This window comes from Mya arenaria, chromosome 16 (genome assembly GCF_026914265.1).
Source record: "Mya arenaria isolate MELC-2E11 chromosome 16, ASM2691426v1".
NCBI classification, from domain to species: Eukaryota; Metazoa; Mollusca; class Bivalvia; order Myida; family Myidae; genus Mya; species Mya arenaria.
The window spans coordinates 9,078,754-9,093,719 of record NC_069137.1 but is presented as its reverse complement, the minus strand read 5'-3'; the positions used below and the strand labels follow the sequence as shown (position 1 = coordinate 9,093,719).

Below are 14,966 nucleotides of genomic sequence, written 5' to 3'. Positions count from 1 at the left end.
TGAATATAAATACATAAACATTTGTATCACTTGACCAAGGATAGAGTGGGAACAAAGCAGAACACGATAAATTCCAGCTTTCAATTAGTTTTGATTAGCTCATTCCAATTATTTCATGTGTTGTACACTTTTGTAAATATTTTGACATCCAATGGCGAATCTCCTAAAAAAAAAACTGTGCGGTATACAATGATTGACGTTTACCAATCAAGGAAATCTACTTTAATCTCGATCAGCGGCTTGCTCAAATCGGACAAACGGACAAATGGCAAATTATATCACTGCACAGTACAAAACCCTTGAAATTAAAATACTGTTTACATTACGCCATGTTTAATGTTAAGCTAAATAGCTGATACCTCTATAACTTCCTCAAAGAGATCACCCGCCCAAGGTTTTTCCACCGTGCGTATAACAAGACGCGTGTTGTACAAAGGGACATCACCTTGTGCTGCACGTAAAAATATGGCAATATGCGTTGGTAACATTGTATATTTAACGCGCGGGTAACTATGTTTATTTAATGCGTGGTAATATTTGTGTATTTAACACGGAAAATGTTTTTTTGGTAAAGAACTATTGCATCTTGTTAATCATATGTCAAACAATCTCCCAGATGCTTTTCTAATACAAACAATAACTTGTTCACTTAACTCTACTGTGTCTACTTACACACAAGCGTTGTTTCATTGCCTGGTGGTGCGTTTTCTTGTTTTGCTTTCTCAGGCTGGCAGAGCAATTTCAATTTTTTAAATACACCTTCATTGAGCTTCCCAGCTTTTCCGTTGAATGCTAGAAGCTCCCCCATTATCACTCACTTCAAAGTGAAATATATTTATTTAATATTAAATTTAATTTAAGCCATCATTGCATAGAATTAAAAGCCAATACATATGCTGTTCATTAAAAAGAAGATCACTGTCATTTAAATTAGCTTTGTATTACGCGACCGCAAAATTATCCCAACAACTATCAATAAACACCAAATAAAAAAACAATCAGCCTAAACAGAGACAGCAATTTAAAAACGATTAAGAAAAAGGTTAAACAAAGTATAAACAAAACATATAAACCCATTCATGTGTGCACGAAATGCAACGGGAACATTTTTTCCAAAGCTGTATGTTTTTCTTCACGAGTATTTATATGCATGATAAAGAATAACATCATAACATAACAAAAACAGCCGTATTGGTAGACATCAATTCACAACAAATAACATTGTTTGTTTCATGAGCATTACAAGTTTTTTTTTTATATATTTTAGAGCACGCATCTTATACATGGTGACTAACTATGTAACCGTGCTTTTGTCTTTCACTATGAACTGTGTTAAGATACATAAATACAGCAGAAAGGAAATAGTGCTCTCCTCCATCCTTGAAATTAATTCTACATTTCATTTTGAGTCGTTATCCGGAAATCCGCTTAAGTTTGAACATTAATCCAAAATTTCATGTTATATGAATATCAAACAAAACGTCCAAATATTGCTTGTTTTGCGTTTTCTGGAATATTAATACGAGTTATAACATATTCCTGATAGTGCATGCCCACAACCCTGCATTGAAATAATCCAGTGCAAGCAAGAACTCATATTTATTAAATAAATTACCTATTCTGAAGACATAGATGATATTGTTGAATCTAACCTTTCATTGATAGGACTTTAGAGTGTTCGGCACGTCATGTTAATAAGCGTTGGTAATCCGAACTCAACAGGAAACGCCACTAGGAGCTGCAATCCACCTGTAATAAGAGCCGCATGTTTAAACCTTCACCAGGATGTGCTTTCTTTAGACCTGTGTTGTCAATGTAATGGATACAAACAATTTTCACATTAAAGTTCGTTTATTTTTCTAGAAATGTGCATAAATTTGTAAATAAAACATATTAATTTGCAGGTGAAAATCAAAGCTATATATTACATCGTTTTTCAAATATTGACATTTATAAGAGTGATGGCATTATTTTCAAAAGGTACAGTATCAAAAATCAAAAGTAGCGTCCAACATTGCCTTCATTAAATGTGAATTTGGTTAGAATGTTACTTGTCAATCAACAGTATATTTAAAGACATGACGTGTATGTATTTCATACTGTGCTTCATGTTAACATAAGAAACTGACCTGTACATTGTTAACGTCAAGCTCATTTTATTTTAACGTGATATATTTATCTCTATGTTCAGTAACTTTTCACTGAAAGGTTTTAAAATTGTATGGAAACTACCAGCTGCTATCCAATTATCTTTTACCGATGCCGATCGCAACAGAAGGCTCTTTCCAAATAGTTTCAATATTACACATTTTCTGTCTATAATATTGATTTTAATGAAAATATAATTACTGCATTATATTGCACCCCATATAAACATGCAAAACTAAGTATCACTAAACTAAGGTTAACATCATTTGAAGGTAAAAATACAAATATAACTAATATCGAGAGCTTTGTTTTTCATTTCTTTATTTTATTTAAAAAAAAAAAATCAGTTCTAATAATATTTCTCTTTTAACCGTAATAAACGTCATTATTTAAAACGATTCCCTGCTTAGCCAATCCAGAGTTAAATAAGCTACGTATCGATATTTTTTTTTGAGTTTCATTTTAGCCCATCTAGCCAGAACTATCACTTTTGAAGTCCATGCAGTGATTTCTACTCTTAAAGGAATAAACAACCACAAAACGTGTTTTTCTAATTTTTCATTTGGCAATTACATCGTCTTTCAATAAACCCACTGAGTGCCTGAAAAAGTGCGAACTTCCAAATTGTATTTAGACCCAACAAGTCCCCAGTAACACTGTGTAGCCCTCTTAAGGAAGCAGTCAAGCCCAAGTATCATTGAAGTAAACATACGGGCTCTACACGAATAAAGCAAGATCTCATTCAAACACAGTTTTACCAGACTCTTATTTGCCAGACAAGAAAAACTCCTCCCGACTCCATGTATACAATGGGGAGGCTCTATAATGGGCACAATAAACTTACTGTTGCTACATTTGAGACCATTTAGATTAAGCCTGTGATGGTTCGTAGGATACCTTTAAGCTTGCGACAATACATCGGGTACCTTTAAAGCTGCGATTATGCATCGGATACCTTAAAGCCTGCGATAGTGCATCAGATACCTTAAAGTTTGCAACAGTATATCAGATACCTTAAAGTCTGCAAGAGTAAATCAGATACTTTAAAGCTTGCAAAAGTACATCAGATACCTTAAAGATTACGATAGTATATCAGATACTTTAAAGCTTGCAAAAGTACATCGGATACCTTAAAGCCTGCGACAGTAAATCAGATACTTTAAAGCTTGCAATAGTAAATCAGATACTTTAAAGCTTGCGATAGAACATAGGAAACCTTAAGGCTGACGATAGTACATCCGATACCTTAAAGCATGCGATAGTACATCAGATACCTTAAAGCTTGCAAAAGTACATCCGATACCTTAAAGCATGCGATAGTACATCAGATACCTTAAACCTTGCGATAGTACATCAGGTACCTTAAACCTTGCGATAGTACATCAGATACCTTAAAGCTTGCAAAAGTACATAGGATTAAAATTTGCGATAGAACATCAGATACCTTAAAGCTTGCAACATTACATCAGAAACCCTAAAGCTTACGACAGTAAATAAGATACCTTAAAGCTTGCAACAGTAAAAAAGATACCTTAAAGCTTGCGATATTAAATCAGTTACCTTAAAGCTTGCGATAGTAAATCAAAGGTTTAACCTTGACACAGTACATCAGTTACCTTAAAGCGTGCGACAGTACATCAGATTCCTTAAACCCTGCGATAGTTTATCTGATACCTTAAAGCCTGCGATAGTACATCAGATACCTTAAAGCTTGCGACAGTACATCAGATACCCTAAAGCTTGCAACAGTAAATCAGATACTTTGAAGCTTGCGACAGTACATCAGATACCTTAAAGCTTGCGACAGTACATCCGATACCTTAAAGCTTGCGACAGTACATCAGATACCCTTAAGCTTGCGACAGTAAATCAGATACCTTAAAGCTTGCGATAGTACATAAGATACCTTAAAGCTTACGACAGTATATCAGATACCTTAAAGCTTGCGACAGTATATAAGATACCTTAAAGCGTGCGATAGTACATAAGATACCTTAAAGCTTGCGACAGTATATCAGAAAACTTAAATATTACGATAGTATAAAAGATACCTTAAAGCGTGCGATAGTACATTGGATACCTTAAAGCTTGCGACAGTACATAAGATACCTTAAAGCTTGCGATGGTACATAAGATACCTTAAAGCTTGCGATGGTACATTGGATACATTAAAGCTTGCGATGGTACGTATAATTCCTGAAAGCCTGCCATAGAACATGTTATAGCTTTAAGCTTGTGATATTACATTTGATACCTTAAAGCTAGCGATTTTGAATCGAATACCTTTAATCTTGCGAATGTTTATCTGATACCTTAAATAGTGTAATATTATATCTGATACCTTGATGACTGCGATAGTACATCTGATATTTTTAAGCCTGCGATAGTACATCTGACACTTTTAAGCCTGCGACATCCTTTCACTTAAATCTTGCGATAAAACTTCTAATATCTCAAAGCGCAGTGGTAAGCGTACACGTTCCTCACGTTAGAGACTTGAATTCGATTCCCGGCTTGTGCGCATGTGAGTTTCGTTTGTGTTCACAAAGCCGGACAAGTATGTGTCTTCGGGAAATCCGATTTCCCCCACAAGATAAGACCATACGTTCGCTTAACATCTTTATAATTATGTTGTTAGAACTTGTTGTTGTTTCACAGTCGTTGTAAACTATAAAAGTTTAAACTAAAAAACACTTTACTTAAGCATACATTATTTAAAAAAAATGTCCTGCAGACGTTGACGTGACTTCTTGCCAATGATTTATTATCTATTGATGGAGGCGTTACCCTGGAAACGTTTTGTGAAACAGAACGAACGTGTTTGTGTGATTTGTATATAATAATAAAACGTATACACATTCTGAGGTCATAAGTACTGATAGTGATCACATAATAATGTTTTTAACCAGTTTAAATAATTCCTTAATAAATTGAACTTTTCATATCGAAATAAAAGCCTTGAGACAAGAGTGGCTGATGAAAGATACGAAAGCAGAATACAACACAATTATTATGAACTATTCAAAGAATGCAACTCGAGAAAGGGGTCGATTCGCTTGAATACACACAGTTGTTATTGTTAAAATCGTATCGTTGATAGCATTTCATATAACGTTTGGATAATAATAACTTGAACATGAAGTTATAAATTCCATATCATAGTTTGAAATTGTGCAATTATAAACGTAAAGTTATGCGATGTAGGGTATGGCTATTTATCAACAACTCATAAAATCTAGCCAAAATCAAAAGAAACTACTCTTCTATTTATAATGTTTAATATTATGTTGAGGTATAATGCAATATTGACGATCGGGCCAGATTTTACAATTCTATGAAGCGCGTGACCAAATTATCAACAAAGTTTAAGTTACCTTTTAGCTTTTACCCTTGTTTAGTTTGCGAACAATTATCTAAATTATATTGTAAATAATCTACACAAAAGAACATTTCTGCAAACATAAACTATCAATTTACCTCATCAGTACAGTTTTCTTAACATTACCAGGTATTCCAACATGCTTCACCTTTACTCACCGTTTATTATAACGTACCGTACCATCCTGCACTGATCGCTACGCATATCAGTGAAGAAAACATCCTGGTATGATTATATTTGAATATATTAGCAGTAATTTGCATGGCCAGTTGAACAACCATCTCATTTCGTAAGACAATCCATAGGATGTTTACATCATCTTTATAACCTAACCTGTCTGATTTGTGAAAACACAATCGTTTTTATTTTATATGCATGAACGGGAAGTTTGCCAAAAGCCGAAATTTGTCCATGAAACAGATAAATATCTCGCATTGGTATGATGAAAGCAACTTTGCAGGCTCTTAAGGTAACACACCCCTTATAAGAACCTCCACTTGGAACTCTTCAATTGAAATGATTTAGCCTTATAGTATGCTGTAAGGCACACGACTATCATTCGTTTGAGGGTTTTAATGTATATGTGTAAATCCATCCAGAAGGACAAATGTTTATTTCATTCTTTTTTCTTTGATTTCATGAGCTGAAAGTAATTAAATTTATTTAAATATATACATAGGTGCTGGCTATCTGAAATAGCTGGTTTCAAATTCTTATCATTTCAATTAGAAACGGCCAAACATTGTGATCGTTTTGGTTACTATTTTGAAACGATTCAAGTAAATATTAATACAAGATCTCTTCATGAACATTTTTCAGAACGCTTTGATTTGATTGAAAATGCTTACCCGACCAACACATTACGATAATATTGTATTACCACATGGCTGATTAAGGACAATTTGAGTATATTTGTAAATAATGGGATCAATTATGTATCATTATGGATTTATTTTGTTTTTTGAGTCATGTCGTTTTTATCAATAATTCTGAAATGGGTGTTGTTTAAATCAGGTTTAAAAACTATTTGTTGACGGTTAATTAATTTGAAATGAAGTTGATCATAGTTTCAATTGATGCCATTAGCGTTTACTTCCTTCAATAAACACTTGCTGTGGTTGTTTAAATTAACCGTTTATATCAACGCATGACTACAAGTTTTACGATAAAGGTAAACGATAGTCTTTGTTCGCTTACATTTCAATCAAATGTTTAGGTTATTGGAAATATATTATGCTGATTTATTTCGATGCTCAATTCGATGAACCTTCATCAACATTTATTTAGATCTTAAACATGTACTGTTTAATCATTAAATTTTACACTGAACATTTCTTCGATATGTTATCTCAATGTTATTGCAAGATATCGGATGCAGTAGTTTGAATGATAGAATTAATTAAAAGTTCAATTTTTAATTTTTAAATATACGATATTGTTATATTTTGAAAACATCAGGACATACACTTCACACCAATTTAAAAAATTGGTTGAACAACTGGTTGAAACAACATTATTGTATGTCCTTTACATGTGTCATTATTACAAAAATACTGTATATATTTAAAAACTAATCGCATATCTAAGGTAATATATCTTTCAAAAGAAAATGAGCATTGAACAAAGAAAACTTGTTGCCACAAAATAATACTTACACACATTGTACTAACAACATCGCCAATTCTTGTTGTGTTTGGTGGCGATAATTAAAAGAAACGCTTTTAATATAATACCTTTTGGACTTGAGCATTTTATTTTAGCGAAACATATTCACAAACACGAAACACAATTACATCCTTAAAGAACAACAGGGGTTAACATACATAATGCAGCCTGATACCATCACATTTGAGATATGATTATATCAGTCCATCGTAGTGAGCCCGTCAACAGTCGCAGTTTCCTAAACTAGGTAACATGTTGCATGCATACCGCGATATGCAATATACACGCCCTACAAGCCGAACTTTAAAATATGACTGACCTTGAACGCTTTGCAAATTCAGACTGATTTCGATTTATACCTAAGTTTCTTCTCCCTTTAATCCTACTTACAGATATGTATTATCATAATTTGGAAATTGGGCGACCGTATAGCATGAACTCAGAATTTGTTCGAAGCTTTCAAATATTATAATCACATTTTCTGCACGTGAACAAATTTTTAAATTATACACCCAAACAATTGTGCACAATTTCTTTCGCAGTATGACCCTATTGCTTTATGGAAATATTTATTTGACATATAATATACACATTTGCTTTACTACACGCATATTCTGCGGTATATTATATGTAAATGTGGTCTTATGATGGCTACGGTACAAGCACATTTGCTACACTATATGTCAATGTGGTACTATTATGGCTACGGTACATGCACAATTGCTATACTATACGTCAATGTGGTACGATTATGGCTACGGTACATGCACATTAGCTATACTATATGTCAATGTGCTACTATTATGGCAACGGTACATGCACATTTGCTATACTATATGTCAATGTGCTACTATTATGGCTACGGTACATGCACATTTGCTATATTTTATGTCAATATGCTACTATTATGGCTACGGTACATGCATAAATGCTATACTATATGTCAATGTGGTCCTATGATGGCTACGGTACATGCACATTTGCTATACTATTTGTCAATGTGGTCCTATGATGGCTACGGTACATGCACATTTGCTATTCTATATGTCAATGTGGTACTATTATGGCTACGGTACATGCACATTTCCTATACTATATGTCAATGTGGACCTATGATGGCTACGGTACATGCACATTTGCTATACTATAAGTCAATTTAGTACTATTATGGCTACGGTACATGCACATTTGCTATACTATATGTCAATGTGCTACTATTATGGCTACGGTACATGCACATTTGCTATACTATATGTCAATGTGGTACGATTATGGCTACGGTACATGCATATTTGCTATACTATATGTCAATGTGCTACTATTATGGCTACGGTACATGCACATTTGCTATACTATATGTCAATGTGGTACGATTATGGCTACGGTACATGCACATTTGCTATAATATATGTCAATGTGGTACGATAATGGCTACGGTACATGCACATTTCCTATACTATATGTCATTGTGTTACTATTATGGCTACGGTACATGCACATTTGCTATACTATATGTCAATGTGGTAATATTATGGCTACGGTACATGCACATTTGCTATATTATATGTCAATGTGGTACTATTATGGCTACGGTACATGCACAATTCCTATGCTATATGTCAATGTGGTCCTATTATTGCTACGGTACAAGCACATTTGCTACACTATATGTCAATGTGGTCCTATTATGGCTACGGTACATGCACATTTGCTATACTATATGTCAATGTGTTACTATTATGGCTACGGTAAATGCACATTTGCTATACTATATGTCAATGTGGTACTATTATGGCTACGGTACATGCACATTTGATATACTATACGTCAATTTAGTACTATTATGGCTACTGTACATGCACATTTGCTATACTATGTGTCAATTTGCTACTATTATGGCTACGGTACATGCATATTTGCTATACTATATGTCAATGTGGTACGATTATGGCTACGGTACAAGCACATTTGCTATACTATATGTCAATGTGGTCCTATGATGGCTACGGTACATGCACATTTGCTATACTATATGTCAATGTGGTACGATTATGGCTACGGTACATGCACATTTGCTATACTATATGTCAATGTGGTACTATTATGGCTACGGTACATGCACATTTGCTATACTATATGTCAATGTGGTCCTATTATGGCTACGGTACATGCACATTTGCTATACTATATGTCAATGTGTTACTATTATGGCTACGGTACATGCACATTTGCTATACTATATGTCAATGTGGTACTATTATGGCTATGGTACATGCACATTTGCTATACTATACGTCAATTTAGTACTATTATGGCTACGGTACATGCACATTTGCTATGCTATATGTCAATTTGCTACTATTATGGCTACGGTACATGCACATTTGCTATACTATATGTCAATGTGGTACTATTATGGCTACGGTACAAGCACATTTGCTATACTATATGTCAATGTGGTACTATTATGGCTACGGTACATGCACATTTGCTATACTATATGTCAATGTGGTACTATTATGGCTACGGTACATGCACATTTGCTATATTATATGTCAATGTGCTACTATTATGGCTACAGTACATGCACATTTGCTAAACTATATGTCAATGTGGTACTATTATGGCTACGGTACATGCACATTTGCTATACTATATGTCAATGTGTTACTATTATGGCTACGGTACATGCACATTTGCTATGCTATATGTCAATGTGGTACAATTATGGCTACGGTACATGCTTATTTGCTTTACTATACATGCTCATTTGTTATTATATCCGTATATACCCATAATGGCTACGGAATATGCACATTTGCCCTACTATCTGTCTATTCAGCTAGACTATAATGGCTACAGTACATGCAAACTTGCTATTACAAACACATTTGCAATACTATACGTCTATTCTGAGGTCGGATAATGACTGCGGTACATACACATTAGCTATACTGTACGTCTATTCTGCGGTTCGATAATGGCTACGGTACATGCAAACTTTTATACTGTATGTACAGTATGCGGTCCGATAATGGCTATGGTACATGCATACTTGCTATGCTGTAAGTATATTCTGCGGTCCGATAATGGCTACGGTACGTGCACACATGTTATACTGTACGTATTTTCTGCGGCCCGATAATGAATACGGTACACACACATTTGCTATACTTTACTTCTAAACTCGTGTCATTTAATGACTACGGTACACACACATTTGCGATACTTTACTTCTAAACTCGGGTCGTATAATGACTACGGTACACACACATTTGCTATAATTAACTTCTAAACTCGTGTCATTTAATGACTTCGGTAGATGCACATTTGCTATAATTTACTTCTAAACTCGTGTCATTTAATGACTACGGTAGATGCACATTTGCTATAATTTACTTCTAAACTCGTATCATTTAATGACTACGGTACACACACATTTGCTATAATTTACTTCTAAACTCGTGTCATATAATGACTACGTTACACACACATTTGCTATAATTTACTTCTAAACTCGTGTCATTTAATGACTACGTTACACACACATTTGCTATAATTTACTTCTAAACTCGTGTCATTTAATGACTACGGTACACACACATTTCCTATAATTTACTTCTAAACTCGTGTCATATAATGACTACAGTACACACACATTTGCTATACTTTACTTCTAAACTCGGGTCATATAATGACTACGGAACACACACATTTGCTATACTTTACTTCTAAACTCGGGTCATATAATGACTACGGTACACACACATTTGCTATAATTTACTTCTAAACTCGGGTCATATAATGACTACGGTACACACACATTTGCTATACTTTACTTCTAAACTCGTGTCATATAATGACTACGGTACACACACATTTGCTATAATTTACTTCTAAACTCGTGTCATTTAATGACTACGGTACACACACATTTGCTACACTTTACTTCTAAACTCGTGTCATTTAATGACTACGGTACACACACATTTGCGATACTTTACTTCTAAACTCGTGTCATTTAATGACTACGGTACACACACATTTGCTATACTTTACTTCTAAACTCGTGTCATATAATGACTACGGTACACACACATTTGCGATACTTTACTTCTAAACTCGTGTCATTTAATGACTACGGTACACACACATTTGCTATACTTTACTTCTAAACTCGGGTCGTATAATGACTACGGTAGATGCACATTTGCTATACTTTACTTCTAAACTCGTGTCATTTAATGACTACGGTACACACACATTTGCTATACTTTACTTCTAAACTCGGGTCGTATAGTGACTACGGTACACACACATTTGCGATACTTTACTTCTAAACTCGTGTCATTTAATGACTACGGTACACACACATTTGCTATACTTTACTTCTAAACTCGGGTCGTATAATGACTACGGAACACACACATTTGCGATACTTTACTTCTAAACTCGTGTCATTTAATGACTACGGTACACACACATTTGCTATACTTTACTTCTAAACTCGTGTCATATAATGACTACGGAACACACACATTTGCTATACTTTACTTCTAAACTCGTGTCATTTAATGACTACGGAACACACACATTTGCTATACTTTACTTCTAAACTCGTGTCATTTAATGACTACGGTACACACACATTTGCTATACTTTACTTCTAAACTCGTGTCATATAATGACTACGGAACACACACATTTGCGATACTTTACTTCTAAACTCGTGTCATTTAATGACTACGGAACACACACATTTGCTATACTTTACTTCTAAACTCGTGTCATTTAATGACTACGGTACACACACATTTGCTATACTTTACTTTTAAACTCGTGTCATTTAATGACTACGGTACACACACATTTGCGATACTTTACTTCTAAACTCGGGTCATATAATGACTACGGTACACACACATCTGCGATACTTTACTTCTAAACTCGTGTCATTTAATGACTACGGTACACACACATTTGCTATAATTTACTTCTAAACTCGTGTCATTTAATGACTACGGTACCCACACATTTGCTATAATTTACTTCTAAACTCGTGTCATTTAATGACTACGGTACACACACATTTGCGATACTTTACTTCTAAACTGGTGTCATTTAATGACTACGGTACACACACATTTGCTATACTTTACTTCTAAACTCGGGTCGTATAATGACTACGGTACACACACATTTGCTATACTTTACTTCTAAACTCGGGTCATATAATGACTACGGTACACACACATTTGCTATACTTTACTTCTAAACTCGGGTCATATAATGACTACGGTGCACACACATTTGCTATACTTTACTTCTAAACTCGGGTCATATAATGACTACGGTACACACACATTTGCGATACTTTACTTCTAAACTCGGGTCATATAATGACTACGGTACACACACATTTGCTATACTTTACTTCTAAACTCGTGTCATATAATGACTACGGTACACACACATTTGCTATAATTTACTTCTAAACTCGTGTCATTTAATGACTACGGTACACACACATTTGCTATACTTTACTTCTAAACTCGGGTCATATAATGACTACGGTACACACACATTTGCGATACTTTACTTCTAAACTCGTGTCATTTAATGACTACGGTACACACACATTTGCTATAATTTACTTCTAAACTCGGGTCATATAATGACTACGGTACACACACATTTGCTATAATTTACTTCTAAACTCGGGTCATATAATGACTACGGTAGATGCACATTTGCTATACTTAAATTCTAAACTCGGGTCATATAATGACTACGGTACACACACATTTGCTATACTTTACTTCTATTCTGCGGTCCTAATACAGCTATGGAACAAGCACATTTGTTCACCGTACGTCTATTTTGAGGTACCACAATGGCTACGGTAGATGCACATTTGCTATACTGTACGTCTATTCTGCGGTCCTAATACAGCTATGGAACAAGCACATTTGTTCACCGTACGTCTATTTTGAGGTACCACAACGGCTACCGAAGATGCACATTTGCTATACTGTACGTCTATTATGCGGTCCTAATACAGCTATGGAACAAGCACATTTGTTCACCGTACGTCTATTTTGAGGTACCACAATGGCTACGGTAGATGCACATTTGCTATACTGTACGTTATTATGGGATGCTAAAATGGCATGTGGTTCATTGGAATGAAACAATTTTAATATGTCTTAATTCAAATTTAAATTATAGCCAATAATGCAAAAAATGTTTAATTGTCTTTCTATTATCTTTATACTACCTTTTTTTTTCTTTTTTTTCTTAAATGTATAAATAAAGCACAAATTACTATCGATCCGCATTCATTAAATGTTAATCACTGCCTTGCTAAAGTACAATGCATGTAAAGAACTAACATCCAAATAAGGTATACATGTACTACTAAAATACCATGATAGTGACACATTAATATAAAGTATCAATGATGTCACAGCGGGAAAGCCCCACAATCAGCCAGTGACAAGAAAGCAGATCAAATGACAAATGAATGGCATACTAAGTCTCAATTAATCGTTGTAAACAATCCCGCTCATGTAATAGGTTCACGTTTAATGTAGAAATTAAAACCGAAAAACGAAGAAATGACAAAATTAATGAGGATATATACACGTGTATCGACTCAGGTGCCCCAAAATGGGTCAAGTACAATACTATGTTGAACTGGGGTGGTATTCAATAAGTAACTGAAGTCAATCTTATGGTCATACATGATTGACTTCATTCACTCTATTGGTCAGTTATAAATAACAAGCAATCTGATTAGCTACATCGTTCTTAGATCCAGTTAAGACCAGTATAGAATACCAGCCCTGGCAATGTTATGTAACAGCTCGGTTTTCGCCATACTTCAATATAGCAGCATTTTAAATACAACAACAGCATAAATGGTGAATAGTTAAAACATTAAAATGCATTGACAAAGAAAAAAAAGAGTAATTCAATCCCTTAACAATATTAGCATTTATGCATGTGAAATATTACTCCCACAATGCGAATTATCAATGACATCATGTGTTAATTGTAAAATATTTTTGTATGTAGTATTTAAGGTATTATTGATTACGAATTCTCAAAATTAAAGAAAAACAACAACCTAGATTTCGAATTCTTAGTATCTTAGACAATATTTGTTAATCACTGAATCAAGAATCAATACATGAAGTTTGATAGGAAGGGCAACTAAACCCAACTAAACATAGGTTAACTCATGTTCACGGTTCGATTGTGTTTGGTATTCCATACATCCATACATGGAATGTAACTGAAAAGCGACAAACAGCCCGTAGTCCAAGCAAATAACATTTATGATAACCTAATCATTCCCATTATTCTAGTATCTTATCAAAACACTTTATAACGTTGGGATCTAAAACTAATGGTTCAACCATGACCCAGCACCTTAACAAATAGGTAAGACTAATCCTTGTCTATGTTCGAAGTAACCTTTATTATTATTGAAATCACAACAAAAAACATCAACATCAATGTTACCTATATGAAAGTAACGTAAAATGATCTGTCATCTTAAACTACTGTCATCAAACAGACCTTGCAAAACTTCAAAAATAATAAAACATACACAGCAAATATAACATATTTCTACAATAGGAATAACACCTTAGATATCATTTGATACATACCAAACATTGAAATACTTTCACTTTAACTCTACAATTAATGTAGACTTCTACACAACATATAATTTAGAAGAATGTCAAGGGTAGCAGCCAATACACAA

The 14,966-nt window shown here is 34.2% G+C and overlaps 1 protein-coding gene across 1 annotated transcript in view; it reads right to left on the bottom strand.

The window, feature by feature from the left end:
* Nucleotides 1–14,966, bottom strand: part of LOC128222423 (uncharacterized) — a 53,011-nt gene that overhangs the window by 27,571 nt on the left and 10,474 nt on the right. The window contains exons 2-4 of the mRNA XM_052931409.1: nt 1,653–1,749; nt 673–817; nt 360–451 (exon numbers count right to left, since the gene is read on the bottom strand). Coding sequence (XP_052787369.1) covers nt 360–451; nt 673–808 — 228 coding nt within the window. The 5' untranslated portion in view covers nt 809–817; nt 1,653–1,749. The remainder of the gene's footprint in view (nt 1–359; nt 452–672; nt 818–1,652; nt 1,750–14,966) is intronic.